At 49.8% G+C, this 24050-nt stretch overlaps 1 protein-coding gene across 2 annotated transcripts in view; it reads left to right on the top strand.

Moving 5' to 3' along the window:
• The first annotated feature begins 290 nt into the window (after window positions 1-290).
• Window positions 291-24050, top strand: part of FUNDC2 (FUN14 domain containing 2) — a 294318-nt gene continuing 270558 nt past the window's right edge. Inside the window, exon 1 of one of the 2 annotated variants that reach the window (XM_069648980.1) lies at window positions 291-554. In XM_069648980.1, the coding sequence (XP_069505081.1) occupies window positions 410-554 (145 nt within the window). In that variant the 5' untranslated portion in view covers window positions 291-409. The remainder of the gene's footprint in view (window positions 555-24050) is intronic. The other variant, XM_069648979.1, reaches the window with a different exon arrangement.

Genomic DNA, 24050 nt, shown 5'->3' on the forward strand with positions numbered 1-24050 from the left:
TAAGAGCTATTAACAAATTGAAATTACAAATGGGGCGAGCCAAACGTGACGGACGCTGTGACATCACCCTGCAAAAGGATATCAAAACGTTGGCCAGTGGCCAGCATACTGTGGAGACATGACGGTGGATTGGGCATTTTTGCAGCGCGCGCTCAGGAACCTATAATACACGGACTATCACAGACTTGATACAAGTGGGACTTGTAGTCTTCATCTTTGTTCTGGAGTCTCTGGCAACATGCCCTCTACTCTAGACATTTGAAAAATAACTGTCCGCGCGAAGGTCCTCTTTTGCTGGAGCGCGTGCGGGGCGCGTGCCAGACGCGCTGCGGTCTCCGCCGCTGGACATTGCACGCGTGCTTCCAAGGCCTGCAGCTCCCATGCCTCTCTCTATCCCCGCGAGGCTAAGATGGCGGCCCCCGCGCAGTCCGTCGCCAGCCCGTCGTCGCTGTCGGTGGCGCCGCCGCGTCACGTGACCGCGGAGCCGGCAGCAGTTGGAGTTGGGACGCGCTCGGAGTCGGGAGCCGAGTGGAAGATGGCATCGCAGGTCGGAGGTGGGTGCGACGGGGCTATCGATTGACTCCGCTCACGACCATGCTGGTCTCCGCGTATACTGGCGGCCTGGGAGTGCGAGGGATTAAGGCAGGGGCTTGGGGTGTGCTGTTGAACTCTTCCTCGCCGGGGGGTGTGACCCACACTTCTTGTCCTTTTCACCGTGTTGAGTGATCCCCATGGGCTGGAATGGCACCGCCCCAGTAAACCGTCAGCGCCTTCGGACAGGTGGTCGGTCACCCCGCAGTGACGGGGCCGGCCTCGGTCACCTCGGGGCTGCAACATGCCAGCCTTTCAATGGGGGGGGGGGGCAGGGGAGTCAGCAGGCTGGACCTGGGGGTGGGGGGAGCAGCAGCAGGCTGGATCTGGGGGTGGGGGGGGGAGGTAGCAGCAGGCTGGGGGGAAGCAGCTGGGGGTGGGGGGGAGCAGTAGCAGGCTGGACCTGGGGGTGGGGTGGGGGGAGCAGCAGGCTGGACCTGGGGGTTGGGGGGAGCAGCAGGCTGCACCTGGGGGGTGGCAGGCAACATGCCAGCCTGTCATGGGGGTCAACAGGTTGAAGCTGGGGGTTAGGCGGCAGGCTGGACCTGGGATATGGGGGTTAGGCGGCAGGCTGGACCTGGGATATGGGGGAGGCGGCAGGCTGGACCTGGGATATGGGGGAGGCGGCAGGCTGGACCTGGGATATTGGACCTGGGATATGGGGGAGGCGGCAGGCTGGACCTGGGATATGGGGGAGGCGGCAGGCTGGACCTGGGATATGGGGGAGGCGGCAGGCTGGACCTGGGATATGGGGGAGGCGGCAGGCTGGACCTGGGATATTGGACCTGGGATATGGGGGAGGCGGCAGGCTGGACCTGGGATATGGGGGAGGCGGCAGGCTGGACCTGGGATATGGGGGAGGCGGCAGGCTGGACCTGGGATATTGGACCTGGGATATGGGGGAGGCGGCAGGCTGGACCTGGGATATGGGGGAGGCGGCAGGCTGGACCTGGGATATGGGGGAGGCGGCAGGCTGGACCTGGGATATGGGGGAGGCGGCAGGCTGGACCTGGGATATTGGACCTGGGATATGGGGGAGGCGGCAGGCTGGACCTGGGATATGGGGGAGGCGGCAGGCTGGACCTGGGATATGGGAGAGGCGGCAGGCTGGACCTGGGATATGGGGGAGGCGGCAGGCTGGACCTGGGATATGGGGGAGGCGGCAGGCTGGACCTGGGATATGGGGGAGGCGGCAGGCTGGACCTGGGATATGGGGGAGGCGGCAGGCTGGACCTGGGATATGGGGGAGGCGGCAGGCTGGACCTGGGATATGGGGGAGGCGGCAGGCTGGACCTGGGATATGGGGGAGGCGGCAGGCTGGACCTGGGATATGGGGGAGGCGGCAGGCTGGACCTGGGATATGGGGGAGGCGGCAGGCTGGACCTGGGATATTGGACCTGGGATATGGGGGAGGCGGCAGGCTGGACCTGGGATATGGGAGAGGCGGCAGGCTGGACCTGGGATATGGGGGAGGCGGCAGGCTGGACCTGGGATATGGGTTAGGCGGCAGGCTGGACCTGGGATATTGGTTAGGCGGCAGGCTGGACCTGGGATATGGGTTAGGCGGCAGGCTGGACCTGGGATATTGGACCTGGGATATGGGGGAGGCGGCAGGCTGGACCTGGGATATGGGAGAGGCGGCAGGCTGGTCCTGGGATATGGGAGAGGCGGCAGGCTGGACCTGGGATATGGGAGAGGCGGCAGGCTGGACCTGGGATATTGGTTAGGCGGCAGGCTGGACCTGGGATATGAGGGAGGCGGCAGGCTGGACCTGGGATATGGGGGAGGCGGCAGGCTGGACCTGGGATATGGGGGAGGCGGCAGGCTGGACCTGGGATATGGGGGAGGCGGCAGGCTGGACCTGGGATATGGGAGAGGCGGCAGGCTGGACCTGGGATATGGGGGAGGCGGCAGGCTGGACCTGGGATATGGGGGAGGCGGCAGGCTGGACCTGGGATATGGGGGAGGCGGCAGGCTGGACCTGGGATATTGGACCTGGGATATGGGGGAGGCGGCAGGCTGGACCTGGGATATGGGGGAGGCGGCAGGCTGGACCTGGGATATGGGAGAGGCGGCAGGCTGGACCTGGGATATGGGGGAGGTGGCAGGCTGGACCTGGGATATGGGAGAGGCGGCAGGCTGGACCTGGGATATGGGGGAGGCGGCAGGCTGGACCTGGGATATGGGTTAGGCGGCAGGCTGGACCTGGGATATTGGTTAGGCGGCAGGCTGGACCTGGGATATGGGTTAGGCGGCAGGCTGGACCTGGGATATTGGACCTGGGATATGGGGGAGGCGGCAGGCTGGACCTGGGATATGGGAGAGGCGGCAGGCTGGACCTGGGATATGGGAGAGGCGGCAGGCTGGACCTGGGATATGGGAGAGGCGGCAGGCTGGACCTGGGATATTGGTTAGGCGGCAGGCTGGACCTGGGATATGAGGGAGGCGGCAGGCTGGACCTGGGATATGGGGGAGGCGGCAGGCTGGACCTGGGATATGGGGGAGGCGGCAGGCTGGAGCTGGGATATGGGGGAGACGGCAGGCTGGAGCTGGGATATGGGGGAGGCGGCAGGCTGGAGCTGGGATATGGGGGAGGCGGCAGGCTGGAGCTGGGATATGGGGGAGGCGGCAGGCTGGACCTGGGATATGGGTTAGGCGGCAGGCTGGACCTGGGATATTGGACCTGGGATATGGGGGAGGCGGCAGGCTGGACCTGGGATATGGGGGAGGCGGCAGGCTGGACCTGGGATATGGGGGAGGCGGCAGGCTGGACCTGGGATATGGGGGAGGCGGCAGGCTGGACCTGGGATATGGGGGAGGCGGCAGGCTGGACCTGGGATATGGGAGAGGCGGCAGGCTGGACCTGGGATATGGGAGAGGCGGCAGGCTGGACCTGGGATATGGGAGAGGCGGCAGGCTGGACCTGGGATATGGGTTAGGCGGCAGGCTGGACCTGGGATATGGGTTAGGCGGCAGGCTGGACCTGGGATATGGGTTAGGCGGCAGGCTGGACCTGGGATATGGGTTAGGCGGCAGGCTGGACCTGGGATATGGGGGAGGCGGCAGGCTGGACCTGGGATATGGGGGAGGCGGCAGGCTGGACCTGGGATATCGGAGAGGCGGCAGGCTGGACCTGGGATATGGGGGAGGCGGCAGGCTGGACCTGGGATATGGGGGAGGCGGCAGGCTGGACCTGGGATATGGGGGAGGCGGCAGGCTGGACCTGGGATATGGGGGAGGCGGCAGGCTGGACCTGGGATATGGGGGAGGCGGCAGGCTGGAGCTGGGATATGGGGGAGGCGGCAGGCTGGAGCTGGGATATGGGGAGGCGGCAGGCTGGAGCTGGGATATGGGGGAGGCGGCAGGCTGGACCTGGGGTGGGTTAGGCCAGGCGGGATTAGGTGGAAGGGAAGCTGTATGCAGAGGGGGGTGTTTGGATGTACTGCACGGGGATACAGTTCATGCTCACATGCGTTATGCAGAGCTGCAATGCACTCGTGCAGACGTTGGTCGGCGATGGGTGTTTAACACTGGACATAATCCAACACTCCATAAGTTAAATATCTGTATATAACTCTACAACCCGCCCCACAGGCACTAGAGCCAGCAACAACAGCTGGCCAAGCCATAGAGTGTATGTGCATACGAAGTGCTTCTGCTGTAAGAAAAGGGGGGCGCCTGTTCTAGAGGCTGGCACCCTGAGCAGAGAAGCCTTTGCCCCCTGCAAGTGGCATATTAACAAGGAAGAGTCATAAACTGTATTGTTCATCTTGAAAGTCTAGACAGTTCCTTGTATACTAACCATAAGAGGAACAGGTAACTTGGCAACCTCAGTGTATTCAAGCTTGATAGGCGGCCAGTGGGGGTGGCATAGGATAAAAGTGGTACTGAAGTTGTAGGTCGAATTGCTAATAATGCTAGCAACATGATTTGGCAACATCTTCACGTTTCATTAGCATTTTAGGGCACCAATGTAGGTAGCAGTGCAGTAGTTCAGTTTGGAACTGACTCTTGCTGTAGTCCCTATCATTGAGGTGTGGCATTGTGTTTAAAAAGCCAAATGTAGTGAACGACCACCAAATTGGAGTAATGTTTTTCACATTGGGAAGCACTAGTAAGTCTCGAGAATCGAATGTAAAATGATGTAGGCTTGTTGCTGTCTACATGGGCTAATAATTGACATCTGTTTTGTTACAATTTAAATTCGGCCAATATGTTGTAATCCATGATGGAGAAAATGTGAGTTATGTGGCATACCATTCAGGCCATGCAGTATCGTGGACAGGTTTTACATGTATATTAATTTGTGGAGATAATGAAGACGCAAGCATCACTTAAATATTCTGGGCCATGTCTAGTCGTTAAGCACTCCAGGCTGACTCAATTTAGGTTGGCTAATAATTAATTGCACCACTTTGGGCCTTATCGGACCTCCCCAGCCACGGAACGCTCGCTGAAACCAGTGGTCTTGTGGTCAATGGTGTCAAAACGGCAGAAAGATCCAACATAATGAGAAGTAAGTCCTGATGACGGTACATATTACAAAGCAGCTGCTCCCTCGCATCATCGAGCTCAGTCTCTGTTCCACCACCTGGCCTAAAACTGGACTGCCACTCAACTGACAAGTCATGCAACTCGGCGAACGTCTGTAATTGCTAAATGTCAACTTTTTTCAAGAATTGTAATTGTATATAGGCGTCCTATAGTTATTGGGCTGCTATAGGCCAAGGGTGGGTTCCTAAGAATATGGGAATTGTTTATAAATGTAGTATTTTAAAAAAATAATAATAAAAGTAGGTCATCTACACTTTCCTTTACTGTGTGAGAAGGGCAATTGTAATGACTGTTTCTTATTTGGTCAGAGGTGACAAGATGCAAGTCAAATGAAATAAACGTTTGGGATTAATTAATGAGGCATGTATCCAGGCAGCAAACCCTTTCTCGCACATTAATATTTGACCAATAACTAAAACAAATAATGTAAAATATTTTAAAGATTTGATTTAAAAAAAAAATCATGTATTAGCTACCCCTCATGCTGGTTGGTGTTTTTTGGCTAAAATCTGGATCATCATTCTTGTCGTGTTTCTTTCTGTAGATGGGTCCAATTTTCCTCTGGTTTTGTCCTTAAACCATTTACTTTGTGCCTTACTTGGGTCTAGTAACGTACCGCAGAATTCTGGAGAAAACCAACATTGTCATAATGGTTTACCATGTATATCTTTTTATGGTGCAACTTAATCCGTAATGTGTTAGCAAGCCTTAGGTTTCGATTTGATTATGGAGATCGGTCAAAGGAGTCACATTTTGGTAAGCGACTGATCTAAAGTATAGAAGACCTTAGAGGGCTGATCTTTTGAACAGAACATTTCAACCTATGGTGTTCCAGGTAGATGGTGGCAAAAAGGTACTAGTAAGGTTAACCGCTGTAGGATCTGTTCAATTAAGAATCGGAGTGCCCAAATGTGTGATAGTTAAGTGTTTCTTTCTAAGTAGTCATGTGACTTACCATGAGCTTGATTTTTATCATCCTGGTAGTGTGAAAGTCAGTTGGCCTGTTTTTGTCCATAAGGCCTTCTAAGGCTATACATGTATTGACTGAAGTAGATCATGTTAATAAGAGGTATTTGTTTGTAGTGTTAGGGAGTGATGGAGTAAACAAAAAGTTCACTCTTAGTTTGAAAATATCAACTTGGAGGACACCTCACGCGAGGATAAGGAAGTTGGGTTCATCTGATATATTTTAATTTTTTATTTAATCAAATGGTCACTGCCACTTTTATGCACTCTACGTGAAAAGTGAGTGTCGTTGGCCGTTAGGTAAGTTTAACACGACCAGCTGCATCATTTAGCTCGGTTTCATTTAAAAGCAAGATGTTTGATTTATAATCGGATATCTATTCATTCCCATCCACGGAATGGTAGACGGTTGAATGTGCATTAATTAAAGAGCGTGTAATGATGGTCCTGATGCAAAACGTGATTCCAACCCATGAAGAGTTGTCCAAGTTAGGACAACAATGGGCAAAATAGTTAATTTCTATAGGTGCGCAGTAAATTAAGCAGTATTACCAAAGACATTATTTGGGATTAAAATGTTACCAGAAACTATTTTGTCAAACGTTCTCACAATAATCTCTAGGTAAATTGTATTACGTTTATGTATTATCCCGTCCATATTGCACTTTCAGAATTTTTCTTGAAATAGTTATTGTCAGGGCAGAATCCTGCTGCACTGCTATCTGATCAGGATTTCAGAGCGTGATAGCCTCTTTATATTTCTGACAGATGTGCAGCGAGGTGCGTTACTGAAAGTAGTGTTTAAAATGGATATGCCTATACAAGCATTGGCTAGGCAGGATGTCAAGATTCAGAATGCACAGTACAGCATATTAAACATGAGACTGGGTAGATTAGGTTAGGTTAATGCCCGCCAAACGGCTCAGCGAGTTACATGGTTTCCGCTGTGGTCCATGTTGAAAGTTCAGGTTATTGGTTCAAATAGCAGAATCCATTCTTCATCCTTGCAACGTTGATATATTCATAACCATTCAGTTCGAAACTAGGCAACTGCAGCAGCAATCCTTTACAGCAAAATTATAAAGTGTGATTACGAGCAAAGTATGCAAAACCCAGTTATTCTTAAGCCAGATGGGTGTGGGATGGGAGTCTAGGTTCAGGGTAGGCATGGGAGTACTGGTGCATGTTGCCTCAGACCAATCTATTAGATTCATTCTCGACATTAGGGGAGTTTCGCACTGAGCAAAGGAAGTATTTTTACGGATTTCGGGTGTTTAAGATGGACTCTGCGGCAACTGTTGATTCATTTTGGCCTTTGGAAGTGGCCTTCGATTCTGGCTCCAGTGCATTCGCTTTAAGTTGAACATGGAGGGATGGGTCTAGAGCTATAGGCATGTAGGGTAGCTAAGATTGACATAAGACACTTCTCGCTTAAGGCTATGTTGGAGGTTACATTGAAACTAGGAAGGTAAGTGCATGTTTGGTGTGAGGCTATGTTGGAGACTAAACCGAAGGATAGATTCATACTTGGACTGCTTGGTGGGTTTCTGCTAAATCATTCATACCTCAGGGTGTTTAGTTCATGATAGAATTGGGTGGGTGATGTTTAGGCTGGACTGGAGGTTGTGGGGGCTGAATGTCTACGGTGGGGGAAAGGATTGATGTTTATGCTGGATTAGTGTGGGAAGGGTGTTGATATGTATGCTGGACTAGGTGTGAAGGGAGTTGATGTGTAGGCTGGACAGAGGGAAGGGAGTTGATGTGTAGGCTGTGTGAGAATCCTAGGGGTATTCTCCCATGTAAACCCTGGGAATCTTCTATTCAGGTGACCAGGACACGGGCCATCGCCTTTTGGCTCCAGACCCTGGGGGTGGACCAGTGCAGGGGGTGAGGCATCAAATGGTGAGACACAGCACCTCCCCTTTTCCCGTGCCTATACCTCATCCCTTTTAATGGGATTCTCCAACGTCCAACCCACCCCCTCTTTCTACACAAACCTGGGACGAGGAAGAGGGCGACTGAGAGTGAAGAGGTTAACTCTTGCATATCTCATTGGACATGTCCGTTAATAAGGGCAGGCACTTGCCCTTAATTACACACATCTACCCATTAGCTCCCCCACATGGATAAAAGGCGGAACATTGAGACACACTTTGAGCAAGGTGAGACACGAGAAGGAGCAGATCTTCCGGGGTGAAGGCAAGCTCATTTGAGCAGGACGACCGATCGAGGGACCTGAGCGAGGGGTAGGGAATCCCTAAAGATTCTGCAGGAGGTTGTTGCCTCCAGGAAACCATGAAAGATACGCAGAGCAAGCCAATTCCCAGAGAAGAAGCCTGCATTGTTTTAAGGACGCCAGCAACCCTCCTGGGTGAACGACAGGCCAAGTCTGTAGCATCAACCATAACTTGTGAATCAAAGCCGCAGAGAAAAGAGAGGAATGCAAACAACCGGTGAGTTAGCGAAAGACATGAATGGCCGGTTTGTGTCAAGGAAAGTTTGAAGCCGCAACAGTTTATCTCACAATGGAAGGTTGCATGCATGCATGCATGCATGCACGCTGATGAGATGCAAAAGAAAGCAAACTAGTAGTGCACTTTAAACTTACCGATAACTGTGAAGCCAGTCATGAGTAGCAGAGTGGTCCGGCAAAAGGAAATGACCCACTCGAAAGTCTCAGTGAAATGTTTGTCTTGTTATAAACTACAAAGTGAACGAACTCTGAAATGCGTAATGTAAAGATTAATCCTGACGAAAGGGGGAAGTGAAAAGGTGACTGCTTTAAAGAGAAATTCTTTGAACTTTTCTGATTGCGTTATGGAATTACCAAGACCAAGAGAGACTTGGGCAAATAACATAAGGGAGAGCTGAAGTGGTCCTGCGGTGGTCTGTGAAAAACACTTGCACATTAGAAAGTCTTCGACATCAGTGAGGTCCGAACCCGACTGAGGGAGACCTGGAATGTGAAATAAGTTAGGGGAAGGGAACCCCTAACAAATGTGAATGAAGCTTGGGGAAGGGATCCCCTGGAAGTGCTGCGATTGCAAGTTCCGAGGCCGGCTGAGAGAGATCTACATTGAATCAGGTACTTTTTGTTGAGAGGTCCGGGTCTGATAGAGGGAGACCTACGTGAACTGTTGATGCCTTGACAGGTCCGAACTCGACAGAGGAAGACCTACGTGAACTTTTGTTGAACTGTGAAAGGACTTTTAGTGTACTAAAAACAAGTGACTTTAACATAGAAGGCCAAGCGTGCCTCGACCCACATTTTGAACTGCCTTTTGATCATCTGAGACAAGTGTCATCCTGTCTACATGGGGCGCCTTACTCTGTGATGTCCAACGTGGGGAGGAGAGCTGACTAGGCCACCTTAATCCTTTGTTAGAACACTGACTTTTCTTTGCATACACCTTCCCCTTTACACATTTTTTGTATAAGAGATAAGGCAGGCATTAGTTTATTTTTTAAAAAATGTTTTAGTATAGACCATTTTGATTTGACATAGACTGACTAGGACCTTTTTTTCCTTATTTGATGGTAGAGACTACTCCCATCGTAGGTATAGGGCAAAGTAGGAGTTTTCCAAACCCCAATAATTTAATAAAAGTTTTGTAACTTGTAGCTCTTGTGTCGCTGCCAGACTTGTGATACCCTCTCCATTACAGCTGCACTAGTGGAGGAAAGGGGGTTGATGTTTAGATGGAAGCATGGCAATTAAAACCATGTTTGAGTATATTTCCATGCTGCCCTGGTGATAACCCACATTTTTAGGCTCTGGGTGCTAAAACTGAAGCAGGTGAATTGGATTTGGAGCGCTTACAGATTGTCGGATGAAAATCTACCATTAGCGCCCTGGCGTGGGCAGCCAGCCAATCGGGTGGCTAGGAATGCGGGCTTGAACCACTGGTGAAAGCCTGCGTTCATCCCTTCCAGAAGGCTGGCTCCCCCGCCGCCATCTTCCCTCCCCGTCCCCTTATTTTATTGTCCCTTCCCACCCCCCAATTACCTCATTTCTGCAGCGGCAGCACTCAACACTGCTCCTTCCCCTTCGCTCCTGGCCGCCATGAAAAGGGAATAGGGGCCCCTGCCCCGTATGAGCCCTGCCTCCCTTTCCACAGCGAACAACTTGGAAAATATTTTCCTTCGTTCAACAGGACTCTGCGCGCATCCCGTTGAACAAATGAAATTATATATACTATTTTTTTTTTTGGAAGCTAATGGCCTTAAGTCCCCATTCCAAGGGCTGGAACGGGGGCTTAATGCCACAATCATTTTGCTCAAATCCCCCTCGCTTGTCTTGTCACCTCCTCTGCATCGGGTTTGGCTCCAATGAAGATCACATTTTCGGGCCCCCTTCAAATCAGAAGCGGCCCGCGAACGGCGCAGAGGCAAAGAGTGCCTCCTGTTTTCATAGCCCTAAGACTCTGGTTTTTAACTTCTGCTACAATCCAGGAAGGGACAATGATCCCTTTTGCCTCTTGCTTGTCGCTACCCCACCTAGGCCTCACCTGTCTCAAGTTGTAACTCATTTCTGTGTGGTGTCTTATATTGTATCACATGTAGGTTTTTGGAACACCATTTTATTGTGTGCTCTTTTGTTCCCTCCCAGTTATGGATCTCATAAAAGCACATTGTTCTTGTTCTGTATTGTGCTCTATTATTCTGTCTCCCAGTGGGGTATTCCCCCAGGAAAATGCATAGCCCTGGTGAAGTGGCACAGCGAGCAGAGGGCTCTCTTTGACATCCGTGCAGAGCTTGCTAACGCAGGGCTGGCGAGTAGCTTGCGTTGTGAAAATTTTCCACCTGAATAAATTGTTCTGTTGTGCCATATCCATTCTCAGGTGTACCTCAAATCGAAGTATCCCTAAAATAGCGCATTTAAATAGTTCAATATTGTATGATTTTGTTTTTCGTACACTGTGCCTATCTAAAGGTGCATTGCCCTATATTGTGCACTATGTTTCTGTGTTGTACACTGTTGTGTTCACACGTGAGCACCCCGAGGAAGCACATTTCGTTGTTGTTTCACATTTAAGAATCCATTAACAATCTCCTACTCAACCAGAGTCACTCACCATTTGCTGACCAACCATGCCAACACAATTGGCTCGAGAAAACCTTCCCCCTAACCACTCCAACACTCTACATCTCTCGAATCTACGTGTAAACTTCACCAATGTACTTCAACCAGCAGTCATACACCATATCATAGGTCCTTCATCTGGAAACCACGCCTCTGGTGCACACACCAAACCCACATAGAAAGTACAGACGCCAGTTGGTGCTAGTTCTACACGCACCAACAGCATTCTCTTCTCTCTTCTGCCTTATCCACCGCACACCCGCTTCCCTTTCATATCCATGATGCATGTGTGCTTCATACCTGCTTGGAGCCCGTTATCCTGGTCCAAATTGTAGCAGTGTCCAGCAGTGTGAAAGGTGCGTTTCAATGGGACTGTATATGTCGGTGTTATTCTTTCATATTGAGGATGACTTGAGGCCTGTACCGTGTAGAGCTTCTGTATGTACTATCTCATTGCCTGGTAACTGCCAGCAGGGCAACATTATTTGTCTTTTAGTGCTACAATGTAATTTGTGCAGTGCATTGATGGCTTCCAATAACTTAACCTAACTGCTCCATGAACCTAGCTCATACTGATTGTGGAAACATGTGAGGCACCCATTCTATAAATTGAAGCGAGTCCTATCGGTGTTGGTGGGCACTAGAAATCCTTCTACAATGGCCGCAGAGTCTAAATTTAGCAGTGTTAAGCCCATCTGCTATCACCGGGCACTTGGCAGAGTTCTGGGCTAGGACATAAGGACTGGGGTGGTTAAAAAGCAGAGCAAGCACATGGTTGAGCGGAGCCGTCTAGCAATTGGTTCTGAACTCTCTTACTATATTTCTTTGTGAGCATTTTTTGTGCCTCCTGGGCATGGCCTGATGGTAGAATGATTCTTAGTTCCACACTGGATTTTATTCGGCGAGTGTGTTAATGCTTACCTGTGCCTTGTATCCTCAATTCTTTCTAATCTGAATGTAACGGTCCTACCGCACACCACTACTTTACAGAGTAGAGAAGTGCAGTTCTGCCATCGTAGCAACATAAAACCACAAAATAAGCACTGAACAGGCGTGTATATCAATCAATTCATTGCAAAATAGGAATTTACGTAATATAAGCTAACACAATTAACCTAATGATGAAAAGCCGGTAGGGTACCTCAGGCAGCAAAGTGCTAGTCTTTGAAACAAGACGGCGTCCAGCACGACGGGCTCAGTATCCGATCCTGCGGTTAGAGGCTAAAATCCGGCATGAAGGGCGTTTAGTTATATTTTAAAATTAGTTTGTTTTATTATCTATTTAATAGAAACGGATTATTCTGGGTATGAAGAACGTGTCTATGTCCAAACGTGTGGCCTCTGTTAATTTAAGAATGCTGTCAGACTGGTAGCTGTCTTGCCTCATACACCTATTTCGGGTTTACCCTTCAGAATCTTCCAGAACCGAGTGGACTGCTGCACTGTTTGGGTTTCAATGTATACATCTTCTCGGGCTGCTGCTTCTTATTGGCACCTGGTCTTAAAGCGTGGTAACTGCTGCATATTTCTGTGCTGTTTTATCCAGACCCTAGACTTGAATATGGATGATTAAAACAGTTTGGATTAAATTGAGGTCTTTACTGTTACAATACAAAGCTCGTAACCTTTGCAGCCGCTTGGCGTTTGAGAGCCAGTCCTGGTTGGCGTGCTTGGTGCCAAATGACCTCCGTTGACAGTCATTTTATGGCACTTTGAGCAGTAAGTGGGAACTAAATAAGGGGTTTAAAGTGTCTAGCTGAAGCCGATGAAAGGCCGGTCTAATTGAAGGTCATAGGAGCGTCCTGCAGTGATACGTCCTGGTGCTGCATTCCGCTAAGCAATGTCATGTGTCCGAGATCTGGTCCCACATACAAGGTAAGAATTGACTTCTGGCCCTGCCCCCTTTACCATCTAGAACTCTAGTCCTGGAGGGCTGTTCTATAGATGTGACCAGAGCCTGCACCCAGCTGCTTAATTATGCTTTCCAGCATGAAAGGTCCCTCTGAAGACAATATTGGTGGAACCCCGGATCCATAGAAAATGGCACTCGTGTTTACTGGGTGCTTAAAATATTTACATGTTCAAGGGGGTCCCATCTTCTTAATGTTTCCCCCTTCTCCACGTTTATGTCAAGGGCATGAAAAGGTTGCCAGGCCCCGTACTCTTGGTAAAAAGAATGTAATCCTAAAGTACCTACTACCTGCACTCAGATAGTGTTCACATCTTTACATACCCACTGGCACTTTGTTTCTTTGTTTATGAATTCCTTATTTTGAGGGCGAAAGGGTATGCCGTTAATATAGCTCAGCGGGTTGGGCGCTCGCTGCTGCGATCTGAGCGTCATCTGCAGGTCGCAGGATCGAATCCCGGCAAGGCCAACTCAGCCTTTCATCCTTCCGAGGTCGATAAATGAATACCAATTTCGGAAATGAATACTAATTTCGGTTGGGTGATATTGTATGTAAATATGTGCTCTGTAAAATGCTTTGGATTAAGGCGCTATAGAAGTAACATATTATCATTAAAAACATTATAATATGTACCTCTTAGTTCTGTAAATTTTCGAACAAAGATGGCTTTCTATTTCTTCGCCACTGGGCACTGAAAAAGGTTTTATCCTCTTGTAATATGTATGGTAATGTTTATTTTCTTCTAATGTTAATGTTAAATGTCCTTTAACATTATTTTACAGGCGATACTATCACTCGACCCTAGCTACGAGGGTACAGTTCGTGGTCTGGTCTGCAGGAACAAACACCAATTGTGTTTTGATTTGCTTGCCTAAGAGTAAACCTCAAAATGTGTACTCTCCACTACCATTGTCTCCTTACCATTAGTATTCTTGTACTTGCGTAAACGCCCTGTTGTAGAACAGCCAAGACTGCTTTTTTAAATTTATTTTTTCCAAACTTATTTTTGATTTATACAATCAAGCTACCAAGCCGTACATAGCTGAGCAGGTAATCTCTCAAGCTTGCATTGCAAATTTAAACAAACCAAACAAAGGAACAAATTAAGCCAATTACATTGTGAAGTTCACAGTGGGGTAGGGATAGCGGTCGAGGTGATCAGGGGGGAGAAAAGTTCATCAGTTAGCTTAGATCGAGGTTGAGGCTACATATGCCTGCTTGCTAGACCCAATGTCAGAGTTCATTCGAAAGGGAGAGGTAAGTTGGGTAGGTGATTCCTATTAGAGGGAGGCCTGTGATTCATGTCACCTCGGCTTTCTGCGTTGCGCTCTCCAGATTGATCCTTTAGTGTTGGGTCCCCATCCAGCAGGATCGGATGGGGTCTTGAGACCCCAGGGTATTGTGTGTAATCTAGGAAGGGTGCCCAGGTCTGGTCGAACTTGTTGCTGTTTCCGAATCTGGCTGGCATAATCTTTTCGGCGACAATTATTTCCCAGCACTTGTGCCACCACATCTGGTGGGCTGGCCTTTGGGGTTCTTCCAGAGTCTAGCCATTGATATCTTTGCTGCTGTTAGGAGGTGTGAGCATAGGTCCGCCATTCGGCCCGTCAATGGGAATTGACCCTCCCCAGTCGAATCCAGTGGAACGATTCCCAGATCCCACGGAATTGAGGCCTGTTATCAGTTTCATTTGCTCCAGGACGTATTTCCAGAATTGGAAGGCTTTGGGGCAGGACAAAGGTGAAAGTGTCCCCACTTCTGAGCATCCACGGCAGCAATGGGATGGGATGGCCGGGTTGCACTTGTTCAGAAGCTCAGTGGTGCAGTACCATCTGAGCAGATCTTGAATGTTCCTTCTTTGTTTGTCACGCATTTGGAGCTTTTGTGCGCTCTAGTCCATATGTGATCCCATTCTACCCGGTCGATGGCTTGGCCCAAGTCTCTCTCCCATCTCCGCATGTAAGGCTCCTTTTTGGTTAGATCTGTTCTATCCACTAGCTTGTATAGGGACGAGACTTTCCCTTGGGGGGGGGGGGGGGGGTTGCGGTCAGTGATCGTTCCAGGGCAGTCAGCTCTCTACTACCCTGTTTCCTTATCAGTTCGCCTGAAACCCAGTGGCGGAGCCGAGTGTATCGGAACCTCTCTGTTTCCGGAAACAGAAACTTGGCTTTGCAGGCCTCAAAGTTCAGCAGGCTACCCCCTTTGGAGAAATCCACAACAACCCGCAGTTCCCCCTCTTTCCATTTGCTAAATGTATTCGGTGAGATTCCTGGGGAGAAGTCTGGGTTGTCCCAGATTGGTGAGAGCGGGCCTACCATGCTCCTGCAATTCCATAGATGTGCTGCTCTTCTCCAACTCAGCACTGTTTGTCGTTGCTAGCAAAGGCCTAGTCTCTTCAGGACTGCTGCCCTCCTTGGTGTGCGGTAGAGCTTCTATTGGGGTCCGGCACCAGCTCTCTTCCAGTTTTAGCTATCGGGGGGCGATTGTGGATTAGCTTCCATGGAGAAGGCATGTGACAGCTGTGCTGCGAGGCAGTACCTGGGCACGTCGGGGACCCCCAAGCCACCCGTTGCTGATACGTTTCGGGATTCGCGCTCTCTCCCTCCCAGATGAACTTCGGGATCTCAGCCAGCAGTTTTAGGAGCAGTTTGAGGAGCAGTTTTAGGAGCGCTCTTTTGGATGGTTATTGGGAGGGCCAGTCTGAAGTATAGCAGTCTTGGAGTTGGGTTCATTTTTATCGCAGTTATTCTGCCAAACCAGGAGATGTTTCTGCCATTTGCCTTATATATTTTATTTGGTTCGGAATCTGGACCCCTAAGTAGTTGATCTGTGACTTCGTCAATGGGATCGGGTATCTGGACTCAAACTCTTCTTTGAGCTTCTTCGGTGCACTGACGCCCATTGCACTTGACTACTTGAGATTTACTGTGAACCCTGATGCCTCCAATTCTTGCCATAGAGCTTTCATCGATTATTTTGCCTGAGTGATCGTTAGTAGCACATCGGCATAGAGGGTGGCTTTATAGTCTTCCTTGATTTTGAGGCCACAAATCGACCGATTCTTACAAATTCTGATGGAAAATGGTTCCATCGAGAGCACAAAGATGAGGGGGGGGGGAGGCAGCCCTGTATGGTGCCTCTCGTTGGGTTGATTTTTTCAGATCTGGTCTCGTCAATTCCCAGCCTGGTGGAGGGATTCTGATAGCTGTCTAGTGTCCATTTTACTAAATTTGGGCCTAATCGAAAGTGGCGCAGGGTTTTGTTGATATAGCCCCAGTCTAGCATGTCGAATGCCTTGTGCGCGTCCAATGAGAGGACTACCAGCTCCTGGCCCAACCTGGTCGCCGACTCAATGATGTTGATCGTTCTGCGGATGTTGTCTTGGGTGCATCGCCCTGGGATGAAACCCGCCTGGTCCGGGTATATTATGTCTGGGAGAATTGTGATTAATCTGTTGGGCAAGGTTTTTGCAAATATTTTTGCATCATTATTAAGGAGTGTAATAGGCCTGTATGAAGCGCATTGCGCGCAGTCTTTTCCAGGCTTCGGGATGAGGACTGTCAATGACTTCCATGGAGGGGGAGGTCGATCCTGTCGACAGGAAAGAGTTAAATAAGGTTGCTAGCTGGGGCGCTCAGATGTAGGCAAATTCTTGTAGAATTGGATTGTGAACCCATCTGGTCTTGGGGTCGTGTTCTTCAGAGAACGTATGGTGTCGCCCACCTCTCTGCTGTAAACGGGCATTCCAGGGCTTCCAGAGCGGGATGGGGGGGGCCCTCTTGGGACCGAGGACAGAAATTTCAGTTGTGCCAACCTAGTTGTCGGGGATCCTGTCATGGCCTCCTTGTGGTGTTGGGCCATCAATTCGATTTTCTCCCTCTCCTGTCGTACAAGCATTGGATATTGTTTGCAATTTCTTGTTTTTACGCCTGCAGTCGATTTGCTTTGTTACTGTTAAGGTAGTAGAATTGTTTGGTATGGGCTAGGGGTCTGGCTGCGCGGTCCGCCAGATGCATCTCCAGAAGCAATTTTGCCTTTTTAAGATCGCGTGCTATAGATTTGGACGGGCGCCTTTTAAAGCTGTTCTCCAACTCCACCACTCTCTCCTCCAGCTTGGCTTGTTGCTGATGAGATTGGCTTCTGAGCTTAGCTGCAGCATCCATTGACACCCGCCCAGGGTTTCATTGCATCCCAGACGATGGCAGTCGGGGTACTTCCGGTGGAGTTTTCTTTTAAAGAAGTTTGTCAGCGACTCGGCCAATTCCGAACTGGCGGCTATGTCTGTGAGGATATGGTCCTGCAATTTCCATTGTCTTTGGGGTGGATCCGGGAAGCCTTTGGTCCCCAGGTTCATGGAAATGGGAGCATGGTCTGACACGGCAATATGCCCAATTTGTATGTCCTCTATACAGGAAATCATTGCGTTTGAAGCTAATAGCAGGTCAATCCTCGAGTGGCCTCTGTGTACGTGGGAGAAGGTGTAGTCTTTCGCCGCCCGCTGTTCAATAGCCTCCATACATCAATAGATTCAGTTCCCCGTAGGAATTCGTCCATTGCCAAGGCTTTAACAAACTCTTCTCTAGATGGCGGAAGAGTTTTGTCTAGGTTCGGATCTGGAGGGAGATTGAAATCCCCCCACCACCCTGATTAGCAAGTGGCCCTTAGCAAATGCTGAGATTATAGGAAGCAGAGTGCAGAGGAATTGTCCCTTTTTCTTGTTTGGGCTGTAGATTGAAATTAGGGTAATAGGAAGTTCAATTAGAAGACCCCCTCAGCAGTAGGTAATGCCCCTGCGGGTCTCTTAACTGTAACCCTCGATGGTGAAAAGTCCCGACTGAGAAGAATGGCCACCCCCCTTTTTGTTCTGGCTTGCTGAGGCGAAATAATGTTTGGGATAACGTCGAAGTTGATGCGTCTTTCGTCGCTTACTAGTAAATTAGTTTCTTGTAGGAAGACATCTGCCGCCTGCTGGGCCAGGCTAACTAGCTTCCTCTTCCGTGGAGCACTGAGGCCCTCCATGTGCCTGGTGAATATGGTCCTAGCCTTATCCTGGGAGGCCATTACGATGATGTGACATTATGCAGCTTGATTTGTCCCCCGAGATTAAGATAGCCCCTCCTTGTAGGTGCTCTTCTGGGCATTTGCCCCTCCCCCACCCCCGTGACCAAAAACCAGTTTTCCGGGCCAGCTGTCAACCAACGGGGCAGGCAGCCGGGCTAACGCGCCTCTTCAGATAGATGCAACAGCGCCTCTCATTAGAATAGTGGGGCGTAAGGAACTTGGTGATCGGGAATCGCCAGACTTTCTCTTGCTCCCTCGCCTCTGGGGGCACCATCACCAGCTTTGCCCGTCTCGAAGGGTGAAGTGATCTTTAAGACATCTGCTTGAACGGGGGGGGGCCCTGGGGCCCCGAGTTTTGCTCAGATCTGTTTGCTGGTGGAGACTGCCGTTGCTGGTCGATTTCGGATCGGCGATCGCTGCCCGCCTCTAAGGGACCTCCGATTATTAGCCAGTCAGTGGTGATTGGACTGCTTGTTTCTGGGGGGGGGGGGGGAGACGGAACCAGGATTTAAGGGATGCTCGTTGTGCCCCCTCCTTGTTGGGAGGAGGGCTGGTGTGTTCCGCCTCCGGGTTCATGAGTCTTTAGGATTCCTTGAGGGCCTGGATATGCAGGAGAGTTCCTTCCCATGTGAAGGAGAGCTGTAGGGAAGCTACAGCGATATGCAATCTTCCTTTCTCTCAGCCATTCGGTCAGCGGTTTGAGGGCTTTCCTCTTGGCTAGGGTTACCGCCGACAGGTCTTGATACAGTGCTATTGCACTGTCTCTGAACTGTATGCGAGCGGAGCTGATTGCTTCCTGCGTAATCTCCTCTTTGACTCTGTAAACGTGGACTCTCACCAAGACATCGGGAGGGGGGGCTGTGTTTTGCCTGGATCTAGTCCTGTGCAATCTGTCCAGCTCATGCGGGGCATCATCTGGGAGGGTTAGGATGAAGAGGAGCAGGTCGTTAACATATGCTCCCAATTCCTCATTGGAAATGATTATGGGGATACCCCCTCAGGCAGATGTTGTTGCGCCTTGATCTTTTTTCAGCGTCTTCCTGTTCGGCATCCAAGGCGTCGCATCTGGCTTTCAGTGCTGCAAGTCTATCGGCCTCTTCCCCAATTTCGAAGTGTTGTTCGAACGAGCGTGGTCTCGATTTCCTCTGTCCTGGTTTCAATTTCCCCTACACGCTTGTCTAGGGTCGCGATTTTACTTTTCAATTCTTCAGTTCCCTTTTGGTATTCCTTAGTGATTGCGGCTAAAAGTTCTTGCAGGTCCCCTTTTGTTATCCCCTGTGATGACTGTTCGGGGCCAGAGTCTGGGGGAGCGCCAGGGACCACTCCCTCACAGCGCTCTCCTTTCTTTGATTTTGTTTCCTCCATTGGGGTTGATAGCAGGGCTGCTATGTCTGCCTGTTTGGTCGGTTTGGGGTTCCTGGACATAGTGGTGGTTGTGTCCTGCTTTATTGGGATGGCTGATGACGTATTCCTCTGCAATATTCTATTGCTGCAATGTCCGATTCAGTGTCTCAAGCGAGGGCAGCTTGCATTGCCCAGAGTCCAGGGCTTCTAGTAGCAACCACCAATCCGTTGAGTCCGCCTCTGATTGTAGAGGGGGCTTGGGTTCAACCCTGCGATAGGGATCGCAGGCGGTTCAGCGACTCAAGCTTCACACTTGAACTGACTGGCATCAGTGCCCGCTGCCAAGGGCTCCCACCATGGGTTGGGGCAGGGACAATGGCCACCTTTGCGCTGAAGCCAGAGGATGGGGGGGGTTGCTTCTTATAGCCTTACATGAGTCATTGCCCTCCAAGTGCAGCTAACCCTGTCTTGTTACCCTCCGCGTTCGGGCTCTTCAGAGCCACCTGGTCCCTCTGCTATGGCCAGGGGGGGGGGTTGGTCGTGGGTCCCCGCACGCTGTGGATCGCTACTCATGCCAGAAGCTGCTGATCGGTCCCTCGATCCCTGGGAGGGAGGACCCCCCGCCCCCACAGTGTTGCTGACAGCAGTTAATAAGCAGTGCAGCAGGGGCTGCCTTACCTCACTCCGGGCCCGTGGGACTGTGAGTCGGGCTCGCTTGTTGGTTAGCTCGAAGCCGCCTCCTTGCTGATTTCGCTGGAGGGCTCTGGGCACAACCGAGGGGGGAGGACCGCCGTGACAGCTATATATTCCTGGTGGGATTAGGGGCCACCGGGGGTGGGCGAAGCCGTCCTGCTCTAATGGTGGCTTGCGAGTGATGTGTACCTGGGCGAGCAGGAAGGAGCCCACATCAATACCAGACACACCCTTGCAGCTGTAGACTCTGGATGTATGGGGTGACAGACTCTTCAGAGCTGGCAGTATCTGTTGCTCAACATCTCTTGGAACTCTGCGGGCCGGCTCCTAGGGAGCAGTGGAGGCCGATGCTTCGTGTCAGGCCCGGCAGCCCTCAACTGCAGCCGTCGAAGGGACCCGTCTGGCAACCTGCCAGAGGCTGGTGAATCAAGTCTGGGCTCAGCTGTCATCTGCTGTGGCTGTCAGTGTTACTCGTCGGGCTGCCTGCTGCACTTCTCTCGCCCCCGCGAGCGCCGGCGCAGAGACGGCAGGCGCTGCCGAAAGCACTTGTCCGTCGCACTGACTGGACGGTTGAGGCCCCAGAGGGCAGTCGCGAGGGTCTCCAACAGCTGGGGTACTCGGGAATCGCCACACTCCTCGTTGTCAGGTTGGGAGCCTCTCATTTGGGTTGTTGGGGCTAAACGCCCCAGGAGCCCAGCGCGGCACCGCTTCTGTGCCTTCTGTCACTGCTGTTCCTGTCCTGGGTCGGCACCAGCATTATTAATTCTTGTGTCCACGTCGTCCGCCATCTTGGGCTACCGTCATGCTCGCCGGCCGATCAGAGGCGGTCCCTCAATTAACTTTGCGCTTGGCACACCTCAGATTGCCAGAGGTAGATGATTAGGTGCCGTGACTCTTCCCGCATCCCGATCACCGCAAACCTTGTGTGGCATGGACGTCCTCACTGGGGAATTGTTAATGGGCACACAGAACCGGCCGGCAGCTCTCGCAGAGCCAGACCAACTGCCATGGCGCCAAGCCACGCCCCCTTAATACTGCGTTCTTGACCCCCTCCACAGCCCACCAGCCCGCTCAAACTCAGTAGCAAATCTCTCCTTTAAAAGCTCCTAGCTTTTCAAACGAGTTTCCACATTCTATTTGGACAGCTCTTTCCCTATTCTAATTTCAGAAAATCCTACCAACTGCACAGTGTGCTAGCATCTCCTTCTCCAGGTATGACTTGCAATTCCTGCTGATATGTGCAAACTAGGTTGGGTGTCATGGTCAGCTTTAACTGTCTCGAATGTTTACTCTACTAAAGTCTTACCCCGTACTGAGAGGGGCAGATTAGGTGTATATGAGTAGGTTCACGTGTGAAGAAACGAATATCAAGCTGCTTTTCTTAGGCTTGGTTCAAGAAGGACTCGCCCCATGCAGGTGATTTTCTTAAATCAAGCAGGACATGGTGTAATACTACACATCAAAGTGCATGAGCATCTACAAAGCTGCTCACTGTCCCGCCCCATAATTAAAACCATGAACACCCAGTGATGTTGGCCATGAATGAACAAAGCAAGACTATCTGGAGACCATGCCATCTCCTTTAAAAAAAATTATCCAAAAGTAAATTGGTTTAATTTGCTTGAGTGCATACCCCACATGCCCCCCTCAGTTGTGGAGTCCATTGTGACATGGTGTGGATGGTCCCCGTGTTTGGTTCGCAAGTGAGGCTGTGCATTAACGTGAAGTGTTGTGGTTGTGATGCCATTAATGCTTCTGTGAATGGCTATACCTTGCCCTCCACCCATACCACCCAGTCTGCTACATGCACAGGTTGAAAAATAACTTGGTAGGGGTATGGATCGACCTCAGACTCCACGCAAAATGAGCAATTCAGAGGCACCCATCTGAACAAATGCACCGGTCAGGCTAAGAGGATAAGACCCGTTCCACAGGGGATGGACCAGTGAATTAGCTGAGTGATCCACGAAAGCAACCGCGCATTAAATGCAAAAGCCTATCCTCCATGCAGTGTGCAGCTCCCCCTCCCTTTATCTGCATGTGTTATGCATGAAGCAAAAGTGAACGTCGTTCAGCGCCTAGATGCCGACTGGCTATAGTTTGCGCTTTATACTCCTATAATAATATAATGAGTCTTGCAGATTAGATTTTTTAGAAACAAATACTGCATTAGAGCAGGCTCATTTGCTGTGCATTGGATTGTTTTGCTTATGGTTTGTTTAATTTCTCCCAAAACCCTTCAACTCTGCCCCCCACCACCCATGTCAGCTCGATAAGGAGTGGTGTGGATTGCGTTTTAGAACTATACAGTATTTACATATTTTTAGTGCCAGAGCTAAGAAAGTGAGCAACATGATATTGCTGTGTGCTAGAATCATGATCAATGCCCTTCTTTTATTGGTCGATGTTTTCGGTTTTTATCCAATGATGAGCAGTGTGTATTGTTTCGAAAACCAAATAAGAGAACCTAGTGCAATACAAACGCAATGTGAGCGAAATGGATGGTAGATGGAATTGTGTTTAGGAGCTTGGACTACAGAATTATTAAATGCAAACCGACACTAACAATATGATCAACTGATTTGATGTTCTCGCTAGCAAGAGCACATTTCGGAGAGCCATGACTTACAAGTCTGCCACTCCCCATTACGACGGATGGGAGAGCTCTGTACATTTCTATGGTGCTGCTGGCATCTAAGCTATGTGCGGGCTGGGGAGCGCAATATAGCTGCAGCCAGTGATCCCGATAAGGTTTGGAAGTAGAGTATTTTACTCACTATTTTTTTAAAGTTGGGAATAACAATGCAAGTCCAATGAACAGAATGTTTTTGAAATATTTCTTTGAAACTAGTTATTTATGCACATGTATAAAATGCATGTTTACTTCTTTCTTGCAGTAATAGAAGTTTCTTCCTGTGGTACCTCTGGTCCAAACATATCCATGGAGCTGTGTGGGTTAAAGCAGGAGCACATGCTTGTTTCCTATTTTTCTAGGATTATTTTTGCTCCTATCCCTCTTTTTAAAAAACAATATTTTGGGAGTATTTACCTTTGTTGGGGAGTACAGTTGTGTGATACACTACTTTTCTGTAGGGATGGTTGCAACCTGTTACCAAGTCTGTGTGGTAAGAAGTACAATCTAGTACTCTGCTGGAAGTTGCGTCTGACCACCTTCTCACTTTTTAATGACTGATACAATGTAATTAATTTTTTAAAAAGTAATGACATTTACATTGATACAAATAATAGATTTTGCGATTGCTCAATTGAGAGAAAAGGATACACTTAGAAGTCATCACTTTACCCAAATGTATATCTTCACTTCTGGAATTCAGAATGAATCCATGAGATTCTAGTGTTTGAGCAATCGCAAAATCTATCCTTTGTATCAATGTAAATGTTACTTTTTGTTACATGCTTGTGTTTACCACGAATTATATGGAGAATTGGGAGTTTACTCATTACATGATTACTTTTGTTTTTTAAATTAATTACATGGTATCAGTCATTAAAAACGGTATTTTTCTTTTGAATTGGTCTGGCATTTTCTTGCCATTGAGTGCACAGATTTCAGTCTCATCATACTAGTGACTCCTCTCTCCATGTTTTAATTGATCTTGTAGCCCACGATCTGCATCTGTAGCACCTAATATATTTACCTTTTCTGAAACTATTTGCACATTAACATCATATCTCAATCTACATTAATTACACCATTTGAGGGGCCCTCTACTTGTTTTTCCACCTTCCCACTTCTCTGGTGTCAAATCTGATCACCTGACCAAAGAATTGAGGGTTGCGGCCTATCTTTTTTCCCTGTGCTTCAAATTGTAAATCGGAGTTACTGA

This window comes from Ambystoma mexicanum, chromosome 2q (genome assembly GCF_040938575.1).
Source record: "Ambystoma mexicanum isolate Mex_15411 chromosome 2q, UKY_AmexF1_1, whole genome shotgun sequence".
NCBI lineage: Eukaryota > Metazoa > Chordata > Amphibia > Caudata > Ambystomatidae > Ambystoma > Ambystoma mexicanum.